This window comes from Acipenser ruthenus, chromosome 23 (genome assembly GCF_902713425.1).
Source record: "Acipenser ruthenus chromosome 23, fAciRut3.2 maternal haplotype, whole genome shotgun sequence".
Taxonomy (NCBI): Eukaryota; Metazoa; Chordata; class Actinopteri; order Acipenseriformes; family Acipenseridae; genus Acipenser; species Acipenser ruthenus.
Window position 1 is genome coordinate 25,405,934 of NC_081211.1, and position 25,686 is coordinate 25,431,619.

At 39.8% G+C, this 25,686-nt stretch overlaps 1 protein-coding gene across 5 annotated transcripts; it reads right to left on the reverse strand.

Annotated features, from left to right (window-relative positions):
* Positions 1 to 446: 446 nt before the first annotated feature.
* LOC117431832 (protein Shroom1-like) lies at positions 447 to 23,953 on the reverse strand. 5 transcript variants are annotated; one of them, XM_058996957.1, is made up of 8 exons: positions 23,795 to 23,953; positions 7,986 to 10,746; positions 7,661 to 7,713; positions 6,354 to 7,016; positions 5,213 to 5,812; positions 4,640 to 4,772; positions 3,503 to 3,772; positions 447 to 2,261 (listed from the first exon to the last, which is right to left on the reverse strand). In XM_058996957.1, exons 2-8 carry the CDS (start codon positions 10,581 to 10,583, stop codon positions 2,004 to 2,006), a joined length of 4,575 nt encoding a protein of 1,524 aa, XP_058852940.1. In that variant the 5' UTR covers positions 10,584 to 10,746; positions 23,795 to 23,953; the 3' UTR covers positions 447 to 2,003. The 5 variants fall into 5 exon arrangements, with proteins under 5 accessions (XP_058852940.1, XP_058852937.1, XP_058852938.1 ...); XM_058996954.1 differs by having other exon boundaries at positions 3,503 to 3,775; XM_058996955.1 differs by having other exon boundaries at positions 3,503 to 3,775; positions 23,704 to 23,953.
* Positions 23,954 to 25,686: the final 1,733 nt, after the last annotated feature.

The following is a 25,686-nucleotide window of genomic DNA, read 5'->3' on the forward strand; positions in this document are numbered from 1 at the left end:
TTTTGACCAAGGGTCTAATATAATTAATACGTCATTTCCATTTTTCTTTTAAATCTCCACGGTGTTCTGCATATTTCTTTAATTTGTAATTTCCCCCAAATATTTTCCTGTTTACAAAGTTTATTGAATTGGGCCCTCAGTGCTTGTCTGTAGTCCCCTGAGCATTTTTTTGTTGTGTTTGCAACAGTGAAGTTGAACAGATGGCCAGTGTAATTTGGGAGATTTTATTGTACACTTTCTCAGGCTCACTTAGCAGTTTTACTGGTCAAACTGTAGGAAGGTTCACTTATTCTCAGTTGCATATATTTATTTATGATCTAAAACGACGAGTCAGGAATATTCAATCTATCCACAAAGCTAATTCCATTTGTGTCTTGTTTAACTTGACCATATGTTTTTAAAAGGAAGCATGACTTGTTTAGTAAAAACACACACACACACTTAACTGTTAAGCAATCTGAACTCTAGGACTTTATTTATAGGTATACATAAATGTATGTAACCGCTGTTCAAAAACATAGTTACATCCATATGTTACAGGGATTCATAACAAACAGACAAACAGCAGCTGAATGATTAGAACACAGCTGAAGTGCATTTAGTAAGACGAATACGAATACACTTTCACAATGTTTCCAAAATCTTTTTTTGTGTGTCCTATAAATATGCATGCAAATCTTCAAAAGAGGAAAGCAAGCAGGTCTCCCTGGCTGGGAAAATCAAGTTTAATGTATCCGTATTATCAAAGAACATTCTTACATGCACAGTATACAGTTTAGTTTGTTCACAGAAGTATCTCAAGTGCTTTACAAGGCAAGTGTTACCGCAGCTGGCCAACTGGCAGTTGTGCTGGTGTTTATTGTGTTATGTCCACTCAGATCCAGGCTGAAACCGTAAACACTCCGTGAATATAGTTCTCTGGCAAGCCTCAAGATTGGACCTGGGTCTCAGAGGCAAAGCAAGTGTCTTTTACAGTGACAGGCCATCCAGACCAATGCAGACTTGGATAGCAAGTGAAGGGCCTGTGACTATAAAGGTCTACATACATGCAACGGTGCTTGTGTCTTCTTCGTTTACTGTATGGTCCTTCAGAGAAAATGTACTTCCACTAAACAAGGATGGTAATAAAAAATATGCACACCTCAAAGAACACAGTGGTTCAAATTCAGTTACATTCACACACACACATACAAAACTAAACTAAATAAAAAACAATAAAATACTGTATATACAACATTGCATACTTATTTTACAAAATACATAAGCAACGGTAAAATATGAAATAACAAGATGTCTGCTTTCTTATGCTCCCCATGTTGAGTTTGTTGTTTGTGTTTTTGATTCAGAATATAAACTGATGCATACGACTACAGAGCTTAAAAGCCTTGGAATTAGTGAATATAACGATTACGATTCCATCATTTCATACGGCAGGATTAAACAGTTAACAGTTTATTATTCAGATCGTAGTTTATAAAAGCGATCTTCGTTTCCTGCAGCATCACTTGGATAAACTGTGTGATTGGGCAGATTTTCATGATTATTCCAAACAGTGCAAGCTCATTTTAAGGTCAGACTCCTATCACTAATTTTATCTGTGAGGTGGGAATTGAAACAAGTATTTAAATGTTAATGTGTGGTGTGGTGATGTGTTTTGAGTTACGTAGTAAACCCCAATTTTGTATAAATAATTCCCACAGACATTATTGTGCAGAATATCTGTGGTTAATGTAGTTTAAACAGTAATGCACTTTGTTTGCATTGTAGGTATTTTGAAAACAGCGTGCCCTTGTGTCACCTTTCCCAGACTTGGACAGTTCCCTCAAAGCTATCGGGATCTGTGATCACTAGTAGACAAAAACATAAAAAGGGCCAACAAAACTAAACCACTCAAATTCTCTTATTTCTACACCCAAACCCAAGCACCCAATGTTAGCTTTCTTATTGTGTGTGTGGTTGAGCATGAGTAAGTGAACCACTGCAGCGGCGCGGACGCAGGTTGCTCATTTAGGAGGGATGCTGTTCTGAAGACTCTCAAGCTGTTCTTCACTGACCCGAACCCTCTCGTCAAGGTCTCTCTGCTCAATTAATAAGGATGCCTTTACTTTGACAAAGTGCTTATAGTCCTGGAGCTGCTGCTGGTTCAGATGCTTCAAGAGGATCTCTGAAACAACGCGCTCCCTTCGAAGCAGGTTTTCCTTCAAGTCCTTTGCGTCTTCATGCTGTCTGCACAGCAGCCTGTGCCTTTCATTCAGGGATTGCTAACAAACAAAAAGGAGAAACGAAAGAGGGATAACAACAAAATTAGAATTCGATCATTTCTAGATTTATACCAAAAGTTCACAAGCAAACGATGATTTTGTTTGAAAGGACGTCACTATCAATTATGAAATGCACACCAACTATGTATAACATTTTTTTTTTAAACAACAAAATAATCATTAAAAAGATACTTTGGCACTATTGAAACACTCAAAGACACATTTTAAATGACAATTCTGCAGCGTTTGTCAGCATATGTTCACGGTACCGAAGAAAACACAATTCACTTAAAAAAATATATATTTCTGGGCTCAGTTATAACATCCTACTGCTGTATGTAACAGCAGAGGGATGCCAATGTGGTTCAGTAAGCAGGTTTCAAAGACCTGTTTTCTGGTGAAGGCCACAAATGGCAAAACTATGAAAGAGTGTAGTGACTATACACCAAGTGTAAAATTGAACATGCATATAGAACGCTGTACCTTTATATATAAACACAGGCATTTGTTTTTTGGAACCTTAAATGTACCTCTGTGAGAGAAGCCTGGAGAAATTTGGGTGAGAACAGATCCCCTGGGAAGATGCTGTCCTAGTTTTCCTTTCGCCAATTATACATTTTATTTTCAAAGACACCACAAAGGCACAGCATTTGAAAGAACACTGCCTAAAAGGGTTGGAGTAGGGTACTTTCAAAGGGGCAAATAAATTGTGGACTACAATGTGTTTCTAAACCAGTACATGCAGACGACTTTATAGGGGAAAGGATTATAGTACGGTATTCATGCGCGTGTTATGTTCAATTACAGTTTAAGACAAAGAGCAGCGCATTTTCTTAATGCTATTCACAAGAATTACTATTATTATTATTATTATTATTATTATTATTATTATTATTATTATTATTTGTAGTAGTAGTAGTATTTTTGCTTTATTAAAAAAAAAAAAAACTAACAAAACGCTTATCAGTGAGCACAAACAAAATGTAATTTCTGCGTGATCTCCTATGCTGTCATCAGGTGTAATTTAGAAGCTCTCCTGTGTTGAAACTAAGGCACTGCAAGTCACTGAATAAACTGACATCTCTTGTTAATTTCCCTGTAAACTGGACCTAGAGCGTGTATTCTAAATCTTTCAGATGGCTTTGAAATACTTGCAGTGGTAAATGAATACAACTCGGGGTCTCGTATTCAAGTATTCAGAGCACTGGCCCATGTGCATTGAACCGGAAACGAAAGCCCACCTTGTCCTCGGGGTCAGTGGCTTGGTTCACTTGGCTCAGAGCGTTTTCCACCCTGGCCAGCCGGGAGGAGAGGCAGAGCAGCAGGTTGACCACCTTCTCCAGGTCCCCGATGAACAGCGTGTACCTCTCGTACTCATTGGGTCTGCAGCTGTTCCTGACCGCTGTCTCCACAGAGACGCCCAGCACACCGTTCCTCTGGAGATCAGCCCCGAGCTCCTCCTTCTGCTCCTCGAGGCACTGCAGCTTCCACTTGATATTCACAATCAGCGCCTTCTGAGAAGAACAGTGACTGTAAAGACGGACCCATTTGTGCACTTCTGTGTGTGGCACAGGTCTCAGAATTGCAGTTCTGAAACAAGTGTTCTAGCAAATGTGCATTTTTGTTTTATTTTAAAACAAGAGATCTGCTACAGCATTAGGTTGTGTAGTACCATACAAGCATCTGGAATCAAGAATGGTTTGCAAACAGAGATTTGTGGTATAGTCATCATGTATTGTATACGAGAACATACGTTTCTTTTCCAATTGTTAGTTACAATCACTAAGTTGCAGGAAGTCTCTGGTTCAGTTAATTTAACCCTTTCACATACCCATAGGTCACACTTAAGGATCCATTTATTAGACATCTACTGTATAAATGTGTAATTAAAGGTTTGGACAATTATTGACAGGGATTATCTGTTCATTGCATTTTAAATACACACAACTGTACACAAGTGTAAATCTTCAAATCATATTAGAAAAAGAGGCAGCTACAATGGTGTTCTTGCTGCAACTCCTTCCATTTTTGATGCTTGCCAGGCGGCACTGCGGTCTACACCAAAATCTCATTATTTAAAAAAATAAATAAATGTATTACAAAACTGTTTTTAGCCACCAGGTGGCATTTGGTCATAATATTGGATTTTCTTTGGAAATCTCTGATCCAATTTGTCTTTCTCAACCAATAAATCACCATATCCTGGTTTGTTCTTGCTTCTCTGTGTTTCTAAAAGACTATTAATAAAGTCAACCCAGGGCAATGTAACTAGTCCCTTCTCTAAATCATGATGTTACACAGGATGTGATTTGCTGGCAAACGGGATTACTTTACTGGACAGTACTGAGGTTAACAATTTGAAGCTGGAGCTAACTTACTTTCATCTCTGTTACGTCACTGGGATCTCCTTGGGCGTCCTGGGTTGTTTTCTGTTCTTCACTTGTATTGGCCAGTAGTTCTGTCCCAGGGGTGTCAAGGGGGATTGAATCAGACTTCTCAGGGTTTTCATCGCTTCAAGAAAAATGTATAACTGTTATAGATCTGGACTGTATTTGAAGAATATCCAGTATGGTTCCATGAGGACAGGCAAGCAGATGATATGTTATAAACATACTGCAGAGATAGACTGTGTTGAGCTTTATGCTTCTTTAACTTTCCTTGTATTTGTCAACTCTTCTCCACAATGAAAGCCTTGCTTAAAATAGATCTTAAAATAGATAGAAACTTTCTTGCAAAACAAATCTAGTATGGCACAGCTACTCCCAAAATAAAATCTGTTTATTGTACTGATAAACTATAAAAGCATAGAGAAAGGACATGACCAAACACACTTTTCCATTGAAGTCATGATGAAACCTGCCTTGTATCCGGGTAACCTCAGTTAAATCAGATTCTGTTTGCTAGACAGTAGCAATCTTTCTTTGAACTCTTAAAATAAATAAATGAATTACCTTTCCTTCGACTGTCTCCTTGCTTCCTTCCTCTTGTAATATTCCTCTGTCAGCAGCGTGTCGTCTGACAAAAGCTGTTCCATCAGCTTCAAAGTTGTTTTCCTGTTGGATTCTGGGACCAGGACTTCAGCCAGGGACAGATCCTTGGCGACTATTGCTGTAGCCAGCTCCTCCCATTTCTGCTCCACTGCCGATTTGGAGGGGGGTTTGGTGAGGGAGGGATTGTGTGGCCCTGTCTTATCTTCCATCTCATTTTCTGGTTTTGCTTTGTTTGTAATGCTGTTGTCCTGAACAGGTTCCCCCGCTGGGGCTGTTGAGGGGACAACAGATGACATCTCCCCAGTCGGGGGCACTGGCAGTTGGGTGACAGAGTCCTTTGCATTGGTACTACTGTTCAACGGTGGCTTTGCTCCTTCGCTGCGTCCCTCAGTTGCTGCGCTCTCTGCATGCTTTGCAGGGGAGGATGTGCTCGATTCAGTCCTGACTCCACTGTCACTGGCAGGAGAGGATGCCTGAGTGGAATCCCAATACAAACTGTCCTGGTGGGGATCCCCCACACTGTCTGATTCCAAGCACTGCACTGGATGAGTTGTCTTCAACCTAGAGAAGCAACAACAACAGCAGATATACTGATGAAAAAGAAAGTGCATTTAAGAAAGAACATTCTATTTCTTACCCTACATGATGAGCAGTACCTTCTGCCAAAAATAAACAGGTAGTTATGTATTCAGCTTGTGCACAATAAGAACGAATGTGGAGTGAGCTTTAACTTGAGATTTCATCATTCCTGTATGTACTGAGCTGATCAGGACACAAAGGTAAGGAAACAGCACAGAAGTCATTTTATAATTATTATTTTTTTAATATTACCATTATGCCTTGAAGAGACGGCTTTCCAAAGTTTTGGTGTAACTTTAACTACTGCTACTACTACTACATGCCTGGCACAGATTCTTCAGCTAAAATTCCAACATTCATGGAATATAGGGGCTTGCATAATTCTAATATATGTCAATTTTAATGCTTACTTTCCTGACAACCCCCACTGAGATCCACAACAGTCGCTCAATAGAACTTTGTATAATCTCTTAACACAGGTGGCAGTGGGCTCCACTCCTATGCAAGATCACAGTTACTGTACCTGCCCCTTGGCTCACTCTCATCGGGTCCCTTCTCAGACCTTGTACGCAGGAGTTCAGTCGATGATGGTCCTGTGTTCGCCAAGCCAGGTTCAATCTCAGGAAGCTCCATGCAATCAAGTGACTGTGGTGAGGGATGATCGTTGAAGAACACGCTGTCTGCCATAGGGGCTTTGCATGAAGGACCAGAATGGGGTGATCCAGACACAGGGGGCCCCAAGGGAGAGCTCTCCTGGGGCAGGGAGGGGGTCTTGCATGGTACACCCTGAAAGCCGAGGGTCTTCAAGGTATTTGGGTGTCTTTCAAAAGCACTGGATGCTTTAACCGGCTCCGGCTCCTCCTTGCTCCTCGGTTCAATCAAGTCTTTTTTAAAAGGAGGCACTTCACTTTCAGATTTCCTGGTCGTTTCTGGTACCTTTGCCCTGCTGCTTTGGTTTTTCTGTTCCCATCCCAAACTCTTGCGAGGTTGTCTGGGCATCTCTCCGCTCCATATTTGGTCAAGCTGTTCAGAGCTTTTGCTCAGTACCGCAGGCCCTGAGACTGCGGAGATGCCAAGCTCTTCCATAGACTTTCCCCTTCTTTCACTCACAGTTCGGACTTGGTGTTCTTCCCGGCTGGTGTCCACAGGTTTTTTTACAATATCTCCTCCGTTCTTCTGTTGGTGGCTGAAATGAATTACTGTATATGTTAAACCCGACTCATTTCACAGATGCATTAGATAAGCTTAATCAATCAGATCTGTGCCCAGTTTGTGTGGCTGGATAGAGAGACACTATGTAAATATTTATACAAATGGATATGTAAATAATCCAAAAAAGTGTTTTTGCTTTCACGGCTTTTCAAAGCCAGTTATTATTTTAATTCACTTCTATTGGATCATTCCTGCTCAAGAAGACCAATGAGGGTTGCTCAACCACTTTTGTTTGTTTGTTTGAAAGCCTATGTAACAAGCTTTAAAATGATCCAAAAATTACTTGTCTATGTTTGAGAACCTCGGGTTTAGGTCACCCCTGACATGTAGACAAAAGTTGTCAAAATGGTCATTTCTCAGACCCGCTGGGCATGCGATAAGCAGCTCTTCCATTACATGTACACAACTACAGTACCCTGGAACCCGTTTTCTCCATCACATGTAGAATAAATGCCTCCCCAGAACTGTGTCCACTTGAAGTGGAACGACCCTATTACTTCCAAGCCCTATGGATGTTTTTGAAGCAAACTTGCTGTTCCCTCTTTGCTGGTCGACTTATTTGACTAACAAATGCTGTTCTATTTTAACCTTGCACCACACAGGGTGTGCCATACTCACCTGCAGCTGGTACTGTCCAGGAGAGGTGAAGTATGAGGTGTATTCTTGTCAATCTAGAAGTAAAGATATAAAGAATATAACACAAATACAGTATTTTCCAGTACTGCGTAGCAGTCTAGAATATGCATCCGGTCTATTTAGTTATTTATCAATGATTGTTTTAATGCTATCTGCTGGTTCAGCAGTAATCTTGGACTACATTACTAGTAAGGTATCATTAGGTATTCCATTAATAAAGCTAATCATGAGCTCTTGCCTCCCGTCACTTATCACTTAACTTATTCTTCTTATTAAAAATATATTAATTTCAGTTGTACACACAAACCTGAACTGGCGAAGACGAAGACTTTGATCTTGCCTTCCATCCGATTCTCTCCGGTTGGTCAAGCAGACTTTCCATGGAGGCTGACTTTCCGGGAGCTTGCGTGGCAGATTGTCTTCTATTGGGTTGGTTGTGGGATTCGATGGACTGGAAGCCTGGTGAGCGTGCATATCGAATGGAGCTCGAGGAAGAATCCAGCACTCTTCCTGCAGAAAGAGGTCTAGGCCTCTTCTGTTTCTGGGTGCCACTCCCTGTAGAGGAAGTCACCCCCCAGTCTGCGAGTCTCCCAGGTGTGGAGAGCCTCTGAGGGTTTTGAGAAGGCACTTGTTGGGGACCAGCGGGTTTCTGCCCGCTTTTGCGTTCCATGTACTCAACGAGCGCATTATGCTGGATCTGCTTCAGCTCGTTCTTCGAGATGCTTGATACCGAAAGGGTTCGTCCTCTTTTTTCAAACACCTTTCTCCTGGAAGCCACTGTGCCCTGCTCGTTAAAATCCTCCTGGGACGACTCTTCTTCATTCCCTGCAGGACGATGCCCTGACTGGCCGTGTAAATCCTCCAGCTGATTGAGCCTCTCAGGTTCAGAGTAGCACAGTTTCTTTTGCTCTGGTTTTAGACGCTTTCTCGCTCCAATACGCGCTGGCTGGGGTTGAGAATCTTGGAGCTTTTTTTCTTCCTTCTTACCCTTGGCTTCTGGTCCTGCGTGCACAGGGTTGTCATTTCCAATGTCCGAGGCACTGGATAGAGAGCTTGCCCTAGAGTGTATCACGGAGGGTCTCACTGATGGTTTTTGCTTGATCCTGTGGGGCCAACTAAGCTGAAGGTCTTTCCTCTTGAAAGAGGTCTCCCGTAGGACCTTGGTCTGAGCATCTTTTATTTTTTCTTTGTAATATTTTTTGTACGAGTCGTCCACCGAAGAGCCTGAGCTACAGAGAGTGTCGCCCTGGTCCTGGTTTTCATCCTCAGCTCCTTCAGACAGACAGAAGCTCCTGGAAATGGGATGGGCCGGCTCGACCACAGATGCTTCTTTGTGCTTTGAGAAGGGGCCACTGCTCTGTCTTGCCGATTTCCAATTTCCCGGCTCGTTTTCATTTCTGGTTTTATACGTGAAGGCACCACCACTCTCCCCAGTTAAATGGTAAAGCATAGGAGTCGTTTCTTTGTTGATCTTATCATTGGCTACATCACCCAAAGGCTGCCGTTTCCCCCTGTCCCTGTTGTTACTAATGAACCCCACACACCGAGCAGAGCTCCCATCCTTGCTGGTTACGGGCTCCTTCTGTTTGGGAGGGTCACTTTCCTCGGGTCCGCAGTAAAAAATATGATGGCTGCTGCTGTGGTGCCGGCGAAATTCATAGCCAATCTCTCGACTCTGAGCCTTCGGGTTTGGCTCTGGGACTTCTGAGCTATGAGACCGAGGCACCTTTGATATTCTTGAGGGTGACGTTTGTGATGAGCTATGCGCACTTTCATTGCTGTAGCCTTGATCTCCATTCCAAGCCTGCATGCTCTGGCTTTCATTGTAAACCTTCAGGCCATGTACACCTGGGATCTCATAACTGCTCTGCCGTTTATGTCGAGATTGATTTGGAAGATCATTCCTGAAATTAAATGACACCTCTTTGTTTTTCAAATGTCCATGATCCTCTTTTGAGCAGCTTTTACTCTCCCTTGCATTAACACCAGAAAGACTATCCTTAAGACTGGGTTCTGAAGGTTTACATACGCCAGTAACAAAATAATATTGCCCTTTGTGTTGGATGTTTCCATTAACCATGTTCTGGGTTGCTTGCGTCGAGTTCCTTGATTGCAATCCGGTCTGTTCAAACGCCTGGGCAGAGAGAGGACTCCGCTGTTGCTTTTCTGAACTGCTGGCTGCACTTCCAGTGTTATTCCTTAAACATTCCTGCAGGATAAACGACGGAGGTGATCTGCTTAAAATATTTGTGAACTTTTTCATTTCCAGCTTTTGGGAGGAGGCCTGATCTGCACCCTCACAGCGGACATAGTCCTTGACAGGCAAGATCTGGTTTGCCTGAGATACCCTCCAAGCAGATCCAGAGTCAGGTTTACAATAGACAATATCAGGACTAGAAACTGTCCGAGTCCTCTGCTGCAGCTGTCCCTCAGGACCCTGACACAGCTTGGTATTTTCCAGGTTTCTGATTGTTATAAAACTATCCATGCGTGCCGGTGGTTGTGGAGGTTCCTTGTAACCCTGATTGGTAGCAGACTGGGTATTAAAGTCCTGATGGCATTGCATGTTGAATGTTTCCATCGATTTGTAAAGATGATCCATGCCTTTGGGGTCAGGGTTTAAAACATTAGGGTTAAAGACTGCTCTCACGTACTTATGGTCAACATACTGCAGGCTGTGAGAGTGCATTTCCTCAGGCAGACATGGAGAGGAGTAGTCTGGAGCATTGGAGCCCCCTGAGAAAGAGCTGTAGGCGGAATCTCCTTTGCCATGATGGTGGGTAAACTGGTCAATGCTGCTGGTGGACCTTGCAGGAGAAATCCTGCTACTAGATTGGCAGTTCATGGGGTTCTGATCCAGATTGTTCATGCTTCCAAATGGAAAGTCATGATCGAAGGGATTCATTGGTTTTCAGCGAAAGAAAGAGGTTGCTGTTTGTTCCAGAATGGATAGCAGTGGTGTCTTCTTGCAGAACTGAAGTCCCCTCTTCTCCTAGCATTGTCATGTTCTGTCCTTATGTTCAGCATATATCACACATTTTAAACACACGCCTCTTCCTTTCTTCTGCCTGTATAATATCAAAGACAGAAAAAAGAATTGTTACTTTAAAAAATTCACATTGTGGATGTCCTTTTATTCTACATTAAGAATATCAAGATTCAATTTCAGTGCCAAATTCCAAATAATATCTCAGAGCAGGATCACCTGCTTTAATAAGCCTTCAAGCTGTGGTTGTCTAAAATAGATATGTATGGAATGCTGTGTTGGTCGGGGAATCAATCTTTTTGGATTAGACAGATCAGTAGAACTCAAGCTCCAGCAGGGGCTTATCAGTTCTGAGGCTGAAAAGCACCCAGCCGCATCCCCCCCTCCTAAGAACTTCTGTGAAAAACTGCTGGATATGTAAAAAATGCATTCCAGAGTAATAAGCAGTCATCAGTGAAGAAACATATACACAGTGTGATTAATGAGCTGTAGTTTAGCGCAAGGTAACTGGACTTACAAATGTTTAAACTAATCATAAGTAACGTTCATAATGGTGTTTGAAAACAAGCATGGTTTCTATTACACCCCACCCCAGTAAGACAGAACAATGTCAAATTATGTTTATGCAAGAAAGAGTAGGTGGTTTTAGGAAGATTAAAAAAACAGCTGAGATTTGTATCTTCACGGTATCACCCTGATCACCCAGCATTTTCTTCCTAGATGTGCGTGTCACTGTGCCACACATTTCAACACATGTGCAAGGAGAAAGCAATCTCTATCTGCTTGTCAGATACAAGCTGCATGAGGTGTATGCAGTGGAGTGGAAACTGCAGCAGAAGATGACAAATGCACAGAGCAGGTGTCCCTAACATAGGTGGAAAGTTAATCTGCTGGCTGCTGACAGACACAGCTCAGAAGAGACTAAGCTTCTAATTTAAAAAAGAAAAAAATATGTTTGAGAATACTTGAGCTTTGCACAGATATCATTATGTCATTTTCCATGAACAAGAAACTGAACGCAATAAAACCTAGACTCTTACACAACTTGGAGACACATTTCTTCAAACGGTTTGAACTGTCAAAACAACTAAATAATTTATGGTGGTGTCTGTGCAATTATCTTTAATAAGAAAACTATTCACATATATCTACAAATGTTAAAAAGGATAAAGCACAAACAATTACTTCACTCGGTTATGTAAAGACAAGCACAGCTGTTGTTTCTAATTGGGAAAAAAAACATACTTGCTGAGCCATTCAAAGTTACAATATTAACCAATTTCCAGGGTGCACACTGGAGTAAAAACAAAGCTTTGACAAACAGGGTCCTTACAGTTTTTTAAACTTTTCTTGTGCACAAGTTAATAAAATGAATCCACTCTTGGACACACTATTAAGATATACTAATATATTAAAGCTGGTTTTACAGTACTGTTTTTTTTTTTAAGCTTTTCGATACAAAGAGTGAGAACTCACCGGCAAGCCTTGCGAGAGACAAGTGGAAACTACAGTGGCAAGCCTGTGACATCTGCCCTCACATGTACAAAGAAAGCTGCAGAAGGCATATTTCACTGCTGATGCTGTTGTCTGAACAAAAAAGCCTCGCATTCCTGGCCTGCTTCAAAAGAAAGACAGACCTAGTACTATTCATTGAAGGCCAGGGTATAGATGGAGACCAGCCAAGCAGCAGGGACTGAAGCCCCAGCCTTGAGATATACAAAGAGATGTAGTTAAAGACACAGGAGCCTCTTTCATTCGCTGGGTCATTATTATTATTATTATTATTATTACATTTCTTAGCAGACGCCCTTATCCAGAGCGACTTACAATTGTTACAAGATATCACATTATTTTTACATACAATTACCCATTTATACAGCTGGGTTTTTACTGGAGCAATCTAGGTAAATAACCTTGCTCAAGGGTACAACAGCAGTACCCCCCTCCCGGGATTGAACCCACGACCCTCCGGTCAGAAGTCCAGAGCCCTAACCACTACTCCACCACTGCCATTTCCTCAGGTAATGGCAAACATGCCGTGTGAATTCCAGATTGGTCTAAAGAAAAAATACCAGTAAGAAATAGCTTAACATCCTCAGAGGTTCTGCCTCAATCAAATAAAAAAAAATCCTGCTGTTTGCGAAAACGCTAATCCATTTTCACTTTGTATAACAACATCTTGTAACAAAAGTCATCTTGTGTCTTGATTTAAGGTTCTGGCCCAAGCCCTGTAATACACTTTATGTGAAACGGACGACCATGTTGACAATGAACTATAAATTGCAGTAAACTCTCATGAAGTTGTTTTCAGCTTGCAACAGTTCAATAAATGTGGCAAATCAAAAGTTTTACAGTAATACTCTGCCTTCATAATGATTTTTGCAAATCTTTTCGGTTTCTCTTGGTCCTAAAACAATGCTGAGACACCTTTTAGAAAACGCTGGATTGCAACTGTTTCAATCTGGAGGTGTTCAAGTTCAAAGAAGCCTTATCACCAGGCTCATTAAGAATTCAGGAGTGCGTTTCAACATTTTCCATTTCCCCCGCACAGCCCTGATGTGTTTCACAGCAGGAGAAAACAAGCCTGGGACTTTCTCTCAGTATATTCACAATGGAATGAAAATAAACAAATCAGATTCTGCATTCACCATTACATGATCATAGTGGCCTGCCCTTGAATACAGTACATGCTATTCCCACTATCCCAGGTGAAATTTAAAACCACATTATTCAATTTTAAGGGATCAAATGTATCTAAAAATAGGATCACAAGAGTTTTTCACCTGAGACTCACACATGTATGAGAGATGTTGGCTTTCATAACCTTGGTACACATGGTCATCCCATATAAGGATCGAAACAAAGCCTGTTAAACATCTTTAATGATAGTGGGAACATGTAGAGAATGCAGAGAATGTAGCTAATGCTATTAAGATCATGGTTTTAAAGCACTGGTTACAACTCATTGAAATCATTGATTAAGTAAACTGGGAAAATCTGTCTCTAGTCTGGCATCACATGCCTGGGAACTTGAGAGCAGTGGAACTAATTTAAACAGATCCTCATCGTCACCCGGTTTGACTGTTTATTTAGGCATTGCTATCATCGATCGAAACTGCAATAGCCTGTGCAATGTGACCTTTGCCCAGGTTTGCACACCCTTAGACAATAATCAAATGAGCCAATAATATTATTCACAAAATATACAGTGCAAACTGAATGGAAAACCTTTTTTTTTTTGTTTTTTAAGCACTCTGCTGTCTAGGGTTCTTTTGATTGTAACACAACAAACAACAAGAAGGCTAAACTCCTGCTATCACCGCTGGCCTTACAATCTGTTTGGAATTTTAATTCTTTAAAAATGTGCTCTTTTTGTTACTGGAAACCTCAGCAACATTTGTGCCAAAAAAGTTAGTTCATCTGAGAGCTGATCCATGTAAAATGACGCCTTTGTGTTCCTAAGCTGCTGGGTGTGTTAAGCAGCCACATGGAATGTCATTTCTGCGTAGAAAGCAGGTCTTGGCTTTCTTACAGCACACAGCTCTGTGACAAGCCATGCATATCAGCCAGGAAGGTACTGTTGTCATTGCAATGGTTTTTTTTTGTTTGTTTGAAAAGGGTTGTGGGTGTTAATTAGATCACTGCTGTTCATTATGTTTTACATGCAAAATACAATAAACAGTCATCAGTACAGTGGTGCAATATATAAATACTGTATTATTTCCAACATACGATAAAAATGTAAAATATTGATAATTCATTATATATTCAGTTCACACAGACACACCATATAATTGATGTGCTAAACTTACTTTCTAATCACTCTGTATATACTGCAGACTTGGTAGTTTCAAAAACCCTGTAATACATATTTAGTATATTTTATCATATTAGACACATTTTTTAAATATGCCTTGCTAGTAAAAATTCACACTGTAACAGTAAAGTTATATCTATTAAAAGCATGGCAGGTTTTTTTGCACATCCGGCACACAGCACTCCGCTCAGTGAAATCAGGATCAAACAATAAGAGATTTAGCATTATGTTCATCCTTTAACTAAACGCATCAAAACAAGCTACTTGTGTATTTGTCTGTTTCTTCCAAAAATGGTAAATGCAGCAATAAACAAATCAATTGAAGAATCATAAAAGCAGGAGACGAGTGTAATGAAGTCACAGGACATGTTTCTACTCACATAAACTTGCGCTCCATGCAAGAAAATGATTAAAAATTCTTATCTAGCATATAACTACACTGTAAAACAGCCTAAATTAGGAGGCTGTGTGGTCCAGTGGTTAAAGAAAAGGGCATGTAACCAAGAGGTCCCCGGTTCAAATCCCACCTCAGCCACTGACTCATTGTGTGACCCTGAGCAAGTCACTTAACCTCCATGTGCTCCGTCTTTCGGGTGAGACGTAATTGTAAGTGCCTCTGCAGCTGATGCATAGTTCACACACCCTAGTCTCTGTAAGTCGCCTTGGATGAAGGCATATGCTAAATAAACAAATAATAAATAATAAATAGATTAAGCATTCAGTCACCCTGGCAAAGCAAGACCAAGTAAAACATTAATAGAGCTAGCCACAGACTTATTTAGTAAGAGTCATACCAGCTTTCCAGCTTTTACAGGCTATTACTTTGAACATCTGGTACAAAGTTACCGGCACTAAATGGGCAGCTCAGGTAAACATACAGTGCCCTCCAGGACCCCTTGTGCGCATTACTGATGGTCTGGAATACAGTGCTTCCTCCACAGATCTATGACCAAAAAACAGCTGGTGATACGCCAGAGGAATGCACCATAAACCTCTCTAGTTCTTGTACTCTGTAATAAGGTCCAAGTTGGTGTTGTGCTGAAACAAGGGTCCTTGTTAAAGATTAGTCCTGTTTTTGTCACAGATTTCTACAGTTTTGTTTAAACCGTTTTAATATGTTAAGAGATTTTAATCCATTTAAGTTTTCCTGGGTTTCCTTTTTTATCTTTTCACAACTTTTTGGGACTTGAATGGAAATACTGTCTGTAGTTCTGAAAACTTGTGCGCATTGGTCCAATGAAAATGTATCTTATTTTGTTGATTTATTTGTTTACTTAACCAGGAAATGTACCCATTAAGACCAGGGCCTTGTTTACAAGGGGGTCCTGGAAAACAATACCCAGACAATTACAAGTACAAGCAACACAATATAAACATGTGTGCTTCAAACTTCATCAACAGCACACAGAGATCAAAGAACACAATAAACAGGACAGGTATCTGTTTGTTAATGTGGAGTGAAGGAGAAGCATTGGCAGGAGGTTCCAAGCAATACCCAAATACGATCTTTATAACCAGGGAAAGAAAAATGATCAAATTCCATCTTCATACTACGGTGGAAACTATGTATTCCAAATATGAATGAATAAATAAATAAATAAATAAATAAATAAATAAATAAATAAATATGCACGATGTTTTGGTTGCATTCTTAAAGATCTGGTTACCTAGTATACTGATGAGTGATGTGGTTTCTAATCGCCCTGTACATCACATACATTTTAATGTACGGTGTTTCAAGCTGCTAGATCTACTGTAAGGGCATTCGTTTTAGTGCTAATTACAAACTGCCCTCTCAGTAACCCTGAGGCGTCTAAAGCAACAACAGGCAGTGGGAATGGAAGTCTGGTTTGAATACACAGGCAATAAAAAAGGTCATTCAATGTCAACTGAGCGAAAGAACAGCCAAGTTTTACAAAGTCCTCCTCCACTACCTGCACTTGAAATAAAGCAGGCTGCTCTCATGAATAGGTATAATAGGTGCATACTGTACACCTTTACTGATGAAGTCCAACATTAATGGTAACTAATGAAACTCCTAAAATTAGCCTTTGTTATCTACTTATATTAAAAGATACCGTAAATTGAACTTGCTTGCATTGTACTAAAGGGTGATTTTTGTTATCAGTTGCTTTGTATAGTACTTTAGCACGGCCCTTTAATTTAATAGCATAAACTGCAAGTAGCAAATTGATTAATACATAGTTAACAAGTTTGGATTACCTTTTAATCCTGCCTAATACTCGGTTCAATTATTCCATTGCAAAGCAAAGCACTCTGCTGCACATGGCCTCAAACATAAAGTTAAAAACAAGATGTTTATATGAAGTATTTCTAAAGAGGGCTTTGAAAAATAATTGTGGTTAACCAGTCCCGGTTTTATTATGGCCCTATATAATTATAAGACTGACAATCCCATCCCTGCACACATACCAAGAACGCAACTCACACAGCGTTCAGTCACAGATTCCTTTGCCATATCACTACACCTAACAGGACTGGAGACATGAAGTGTGTTTGATCACCTAGTCCAGGCTTCGATTTTAAGGAGAGTGTGTGTGTGGGGGGGGGGGGGGGGGGGGGTTAAAAGAAAGAGAATCAAAGCCCTCCATTTTTTTTATTCTCTCTGTTTATTTCAAACACTTCTATTATTTTTCCAGATCACTTCCTAATGATAAAATATATCTAATAAACCGCAGGGTTGGCCAGCACACACCCAATGAAACCCTGTGCCACGAGTCAAAACCCGTAAAACAGGCATTTAGAACCTTAATCATTAGGCAAGATTTCAGTCTGTGGCTGATGTTCTGCCCTGGTGATAAAATAAAGTGTTTCCTTTTACGTCATCGAACCCATGCTTTACTTGAATACAGGGATCGTAACGCACTGGCAACTAAATCCACCCCATGCAACCGTTGAGTTGCAAAGCAACACCTGACAGACAGAGAGGCCAGTGCTTGTAAATGACACATACTGTTCTCAAGTCACTGCCAGACTTGAAGTGGGTCAGCTTTTATCACTAACATTTGTCTTTATTCCATTCTTACAATAGTAAGCAAGGATAAGCTGCTTTCATGTAGCCGATTTTCAGCTTATAAAATCTTTCCAAACGGCAGCAATTTCAGAAAATAAATAACACCAACTTCAAATTACATTGTGTAGCACCTGAAAGAGAAATACTGCAATTAAGCAATAGAGATAACATGCAGAACCACTTCAACCAGCACACTCTTAAATGTACCAAAGTTTGCTCCAATCGTTATAAACCTCGAACAGGTGTGATAAGGTTAACACTGGTACTAATAATTCACTTAGTTCCATACTTTAATACAGCACTGAAAAAGTAGGACAGATTATGCTTCCTCCCTGCAAGGATATCACAGTAAATTTAAAGAATGTATAGCTTATCCCTTGTTATTCTTTTAGCCTGGTGATAATCTATGACCCTGCTTAAAGCATTATAGGCATAATGCAGAGTGGAGAGGAATTTGTGAGCTTTCTGACGTTTTCTCACATGCGCATCAGAACAGCACTTGACCTTTAACAGCACACCCAGATCACTAACTCAGTACTATTTGCTGAAAATGCTGACCATTATGCAGGAATGCTAAAGATTAGGCTCCCAATCTAAAGCAAATAATACCAGTACATACTGTATGATGTCATGCGTATGTGCAAGACAGGAGAGCTACTTATCAGAGTTTGGGGACCAAAAGCAAATATTTGTCTGAATTCTAAACATTCCAGTTGAGCTCCACTGTGAACCATGGTACAAGGACCTGGGTTTTCAAACCGAACAAACCACTCTATTTACACTAAACCTGGTCAATTACTGTAAATAAAGATTAGCACAGGAATGTGGTGTATGGATTTAACATCTGTTTAACATTTGGTAACATATGTAAGCCTGTAACATGTTGTATTAGTTGGTATGTTTCCATTGTTCCTCTTCTTATTAAAAAAAGCCAGCTATGTTTTTGTTGTTGTTTTTTTTAATTACTTACAAAGAACGAGAGACAACAATGGGACGGACCGTTTTTGTTAAATGGACATCAAACCAGCAATGTAACTGGTAATTTTAATGATCCAAGTTCACCCATTAGTTTTGTAGCATTACATGGACCAGTGTCGGAGAGCCTAGAACTTAAGTGGTATATCTATATACAGTATACCGACTTACCGTATATGCGTTACCAGGCATTTACACCGCTGAGAACTGCATTGGTCTAGCTGAGGTATTTTCACTGGAGATAATTACATTCTGTTTGGATCATGAACTAAAACTTTGTGGTGCTGTTACTCACAATAATAATCTGACTAAGCACAACATACACAGCTTTAAACTGAACCCACCAGTTTGTGTAATCAGCAGTCTCAAGCCAACAAACAAGCATACTGCCGTGTATCCCAGTGAATTCTTTCATTTTTTCTTTTTTACATTACATTGTAATCTGCATTACCTTAAGAATGGGGAAAAAACTCTTAATGAACAGCTCTAAAATTAACCAAGTTTTCCAGTATTCAAGTTTCAAGCTTTACATTAGCTGCATCACATGGTTACAAATCAATATCACCTACTTGGTATACTTACGGGAGCAATCTACACAGAAGCTGGTTCCTCAGTCCTCAAATTTCATGTTACCTATCGTCAATATTCCCTCAATGAGACACTTCAGCCCAGTGTCTCTTAGCAAGCATGCAGCTGCCAACCCTGCACTCAGCAGCAACTACCATTCTTTCCTTGGTCAGGTTAATAGTTGACCAGGGAGATAATAAAATATTTGTTGCCGTTGTTTGCTTTCAGCTTTCCACCAGAGGGTATTGTGAAGCCTGTGCTGCTGATAACAGATCAATGTTATCAGCTTGTAAGCACATCTTAACCCTTTTCACAGGGAACGTGCATTTTATTTTATTTTTTAATAAATAAGATCTATATACATTTTCTACAGCATTACAGCACGATTTTGTTAATTGGATTTTAGTATTATAGTAGTACTAGAGGATTTTGTCCTTCGCCAGACAGGCCAACAAAGTCTCTAAAACTTTGACTACATCAATGTTGCTTTTTAGGTGTTTACAGTGCATTTGTACCATCCTAATCCTATTGTATCTGAGTTTTCCAGTTCCACACCAAAGAACACATCACTCACATCATTTTCCATATTCTATGTCCATTATTCCAGGTATTATGGAATGGATTGGTCTACTGTTGCCAGCACAGATACTTTTAGTAACAGGAGGTCAGCATTTTTGTCAGGACACAGTGGATTAGGAGGTGCAGGTCTGTCTCAGTTCAGTAGTCATTTCTTCGTTAAAAGAATCAGAACTTGTTTGGGAGCTGTATTGGTGGTATGTGACTCCAGCCTACTGTACACACTGTCAATACCCCTATAACCAAACCTGATGACAGCTGACACTTACTAGCAAAGTCACACTTACTCTTACTAGGTCTACTGGTGAGCAGACAGCTGGGATGTTTCTTTCATACCTTCTCTCCCTTGGCAATGAGAAAAGTGTTAACCCTGGAAACTTTTCCATTCCTGAGGCATGATCTCATCTCTTAAATAAGGTTCGACTCCACCATTGAAACATTTCACTGTCAAACACTGCATATTCTCACAGCTAGGGGCCCTGTTAAATAGCTGTGTCTCCATCCAAGCCAGAGCATCAGGGCTCAGCACCAACGCCTGCTGAATCTTTTATTGGTTTAAACAAGTTGGAGGCACTCGTCCCTAGATTCTGTAGATAAAGCTGCGGGCTTACAATGGCACAGTTGTGTAAGGCAGTGGACAGGATAGGAATCTGGTTTTAAAGCTTTAGCCCCAAAGATAATGGTAATGTTGCATTTGAGAGCCTTTACATTAACCCTGCATAATGGTCCACACTTACAACACAAGGTTCTCCTAGTAAAACATTTACTGCACTGTGCTTACTTTTCGTTCTACACAGCTGAAGAAGGGCTTTTGTCCGAAACGTCTTGAAATAAAAGATATATTTTTAAATTATTTAAACCTTTTGTGTACATGCAAAAAAAAAAATATATATATATATATATACACACACACACATACATGTGTTTTCAAATATCCACTTAAAGCCAAGCTGAGAACACCAGAACTAAAATGGTGTAGTTCTGTTGTGAAAATCTGAACCATTTAAATGGTGATGGCTAGTGTCCTAATGCTGTATAGAACACAGCACACTGGGCATTTGATCAGACAGAAATACTTCAAACTCACTTCAAATGTACTGGTACTGGTGCACCCTGCACACAGTAGCACTGTGTAAACTTGAGAGAGCTTGGAAACGGCTGTCCTGCCTCACAGGACCTCAAAGTAAAGCAGTACTGTTCTGCACACTGCAGCATGCCTGGAATTGCAAACACGAGGTCCCCCGTGCTGCGGAAATTCAAAATGTCATTTTTAATCACTCTCTGCACCAGAACCTGCCACATGAGTTTAAATTCAACACTCTCCAGCTGTATACAAAACCCAGAATCTCATCCAGTCATCGTGAGTCTAACCCACCCACTATCTGTTGTCTAGCGTTTTAATGTTTTAGTTTATAATCTTCACGGGGGGAAAAAAAATGATTCTTTAGTTGACTTAAACACATCCAATATACCAAAATGGTTTAGTGATAATATTGAAATGTCCTCATTTAGTTTTAAATGTTGAAAAATAATAGGCACGACCCTTGCACTGAAGCAAAATATAGCCTTTTGCAGATTCAACAACTTCCGTTAAATTATACAGTTCAGTACGACTTCTACCCCAGCAGTGTTTGTGAATGTTCATTCTGACATACTGTACACTTAACTGTAGGTAATTAACTGAACCTACAACGATCATGTCAGTCCGAATGCACTAAAACCACCTTGCAAACCTACCTCAGTGCTGTAGCTTATGTTGGCCCCTTAAACATAGCTAACGCAGCACGTTGCATTACAAAAAGTCTGCTTTAAATGACACATACTGTATACATTTACAGAATGACAGGGAAGACATTCCAGGCTTACCCATGAGCTTAATCAGTAACATCTGCCCGACATGGACACACTGCCTATGTCCTGAATCGCTGTTTTAAAGGGGTTTTTTTTCACCAATCATTAGCAACAAAGCAATTCTGTTTGTAGACAAACATAAAGAAAGGTCTGAATTGTGCAGACGTTGTTTCTTTATAAAGGGTGTGAACTATATAGTCTTTTCTTTCTTTTTACATTTTATTTGCATAGATATGAGTAACGTTCCCCTCATGTCTCCATTACACAATGCCTTTTTTAAGCACGTTATAAATTAAAAATCAGCTTAAATGCAGAAAGAACAGTTATTTACTCACAGCACTCAGTTTTAAAGTTAACATTTTATGGCCCTACAGTCAGAATCATTTAAATTGTTGCTGATGCACAACTGGTCGCCAGGCAACAGCAAAGATGCTCACTGGACTCAATCTACCACGTGTCTTGACACTATCTTCCTGTCAAGCTGATGTGAAAAACAGAAAAGCACAAGACTGTCATCAATTTACTTAAACAGAATATAAAATCAAACTTATTTTTTTACCTTTACCGTTCCACAGTCTCATTCTATAATTCGTATTTATAGTTTAATTTTGATGATCTAAGCAGCGGTGAAATCTCAATACCACCGCCAGGTTTGAGAGGTTCCCAAGGTTTGCCCTGAAGATGGATTATAAATTACAATCGAAGGTTGTAACAAAGCCAGCGGTTTTGTGGTTGCATTTAGAGGACAATGCATAAGGTTTCAACCTTGGAGAGCAAGCAAAGCAGAGGCACAGTGGTGTTTCTGCTCCTGTCGTGACCTAAGCGACAGTGGCTCCGCTGCTGCACAGAGAGGCAGTGTCTGTGCAGCCAGCCAGGGATACAGTTTCAGGGTCAGGACAAAAACTCAGTGTACGGTTTCCTCCGAGACTAGCCAGAACAATAGTGTTGCTTTTTTCTTTTACTCCCACTTTAAATTAAACATACAAAAGTCATTAGTCTAAAAAAGAATCTAAATTATTTAACACGCTCTGCATTCTTTAAAATGGGTCTACACCCAGATCCCTGTTTCCCAGGTAACATCTTTTGGATTCATGATCTGTTGAATTCATAAGAATTTGTTCCATTTTAACTTCAGTTGTTGTTATACTTGAGATGTTTTTTATGCTCATTGAAATCGCTTCCTTTACATTGTTTGAGACCATTCTAACTGCCCAAAAAACTTCCTCGTTCCATTCAAATCATGTGACAAAGTGAACCCTTAACCTCCACCCCCCAAACGGGATATCGATGAAGTTAATTACACATGCTTTCAGAGCCATACCTATGATATAAAAAAAACACGCTTCTTTGTGTTTGTTTGTTACGCCGGAGACAAGTCTGACTACAGTGTGCTCCTGTTTCTTTTACCATCGCATTAGAATTTAGGAATTCTAAATTATAATTGTAGTTTTAATGTTGTTTTTAATGCTGTGAAAAACTGAATTCACAGATACCTGTATCCATAGCCACAGAGGCTGTGGCCATTGATAATATTTAGAAACAGGCCTACTGAAACAAACGTAATACATTCAATTGAGTTTATTTTAGTATTCTAAATGTAGCACTATGGTGTTTAATAGTAATGGCGATCATTTATAATATAAAAGTTTTGTAATAAAATGTCAACTTTTTCCTCACTTTCATAATTACCCAAGAGACACCTGACCATATACTTCGACTAGCTATAAAGTATTCTAAATATGATATCATTTCAATTAAAAAGACAACATTATCTGACATTATGTCACTTAGAAATACCAATTTTTAGACCCCAATCAATACCCATGCTGTCACTTTGTTTCAAATGTACCAGTTTTATTGATGTCTTTATATTAATAATATACGGTACTAGGAAATAATTTGTCAGCAGTTAAATCTTAATTTGCTTTATAAATATGTTGGTGCGTTCTTTGTGTATCGGTTACGCTAATTCATAAAAGTCAGTTAACTAATATATAACAAAAATCATTCTTTGTGTAACTGTGAATTGTACAAATGCAAAACTTTAGCATTCTTCTAATCATATGAAAAAGTAACAGAAACCTACCCCTATACAAATATGCAATAAGAAAACCGTACAAGTTCAACCACCAGAGATAATTAATTTAACCCCGAAACACTCACTTACGTGTTCAGACTAGCAACACAAAAACACCTGACCAATAATTCCGTAAACACACCTGAAGTCTCCACAAACATGTTCCTCTGGTTCCTTTTTCTGTTCGCACAAAATCTCTAATCGGTTTTAATAAAGCACATCTTATTTATTACCTGTAAATGTAGCTTGCAGAAGATTCTTTAAAAACTACACAACGACAAAATTGCCTTTACTTGCTGTTTCTCAGATCAGCTTTCACCACACCTCTCTCAGTATTGAGACTCACGAAGGTACGCGTTACGAAAAGGCCAATGAGCGTTGAGATGGGCATGGTTTTTACAGTCTGCGCGCTGGTGGTGTCTGGCAACAAAAAAAAAAAAATCTTTCTCTAATCCAGGTTTCCTTATGCAAAAATGTGAGCAGCACACCGAAACCTGGAGGAAATGTTCATTTGAACGGCAGGGAGAACCTGTTTGAAACTTTGAAACTACAAATTGACATCTGAGAGAGCATATGAATAGTGCATGTACAGTAATTATTAATTCCTTGTGGGACTGCCCGTTTTCATGAAGTTCTAGAAGGTCATTAAACAGGTTGTAAAATGACATTTCCTTGTGTTTTCATAACGGCTCTCTGTCGGGTGCGGTGCGGGTGGTTGCAGTTTCAGTCTCCCCTCACCCACTACTTTACCGCTAAACACTGCGGAACCGATTTCCCGATAACAAAGCATTAGTTATAAAAATAGGCATTGTTACAAATTCCTCACAACACCTTCAAGGCCCTTTGGAACTAAAGAGAAGCAACTAAAAAAAAAAAAGCTTGAATCAAAATCTTAACAACTATATACAATCAGTTTTTGGATTAGCATTCAGAACAACAGTGTACATCTGTCCAGAAACATTCAATGAAACAGGGAGACTGATAGATGCTTGTGATCATGATGCAGCCTTTCACTACACTATTATCAATAGACTGTACATGTTTAACTTAAGCCCATTGCACAGACCTGTATTACAGGAGCTGCTGTGATCTCCACAGGAAAATATCTGCTAGGATTTAACTTTGCATTTTTGGGGGCTGACAGATAGGCCTATCATGGAGGACTCTCTACCCAGCTCACCGTTCTGACACTGCCATAGCAGGAATGGAAATCTGGCATGGTTCCAGCTCACCAGAAACTGTTGCAGAAAGAGGGCTGCTGGGTTCAAGTAAGGCAGTCAGTTTAAATGAATAATGAACTACTATTTTTAAACTGCTGACAGTTTCTGGCTTGACGGACATCAACATCACTGCAGCTGGAAGTGGTGTACAAAAAGGGTATCCTTATCAAATATAATTATCTCCAGCATACTGGGAGGGAAAAACGATGGGACAAATGTATCAAAGTCTTTACACCAGAATGCATTTTGCACACAATAGTCTTTCAAAAGAAACCCAGCTATAACATCCAGCTTGCAAGTGGCATATGCTCTAAGCAATAATTTAAGGTGCCACAATGACAAGAAAGTTACATTATCATTGACAAGACTGAATATTGGAGACTGCTCTTTGTTTTATGCAAAGACATCAACAGATACCTCAAACAGTATACTGAATATTTAAATAGAATCTGGTATTTGTTTTTCAGACAAAGATAAATGAAGCACTGTAGTAGTTTCATGTAAATACTGATTACACACACACACACGTACACACACACGTACACACGCACACACACACACACATACACACACACACACATATATACTGAATGGCAAGGGGTGTTCAGTCAGGACCAAGCAATATACAAACCTAGATGTTCTGAATAATATTTGTTACACACCCTTCTTTCTACCAATAAACCCATGTTAAATTATAATACATATTAGATAAAAGAGCCAGCTGCCCTATATATATATATATATATATATATATATATATATATATATATATACACAGTCTCAGGTCTTGTTGGGTAGAAAGTGAATGGCACTCCTGGTAAAGCAGGAGGATATTTTATAAGGCAGGATTTGCTGGGGTTTCAGCTTTGGAAATGCCAAATGTTATCAAGGTAAAGTTCATCCCA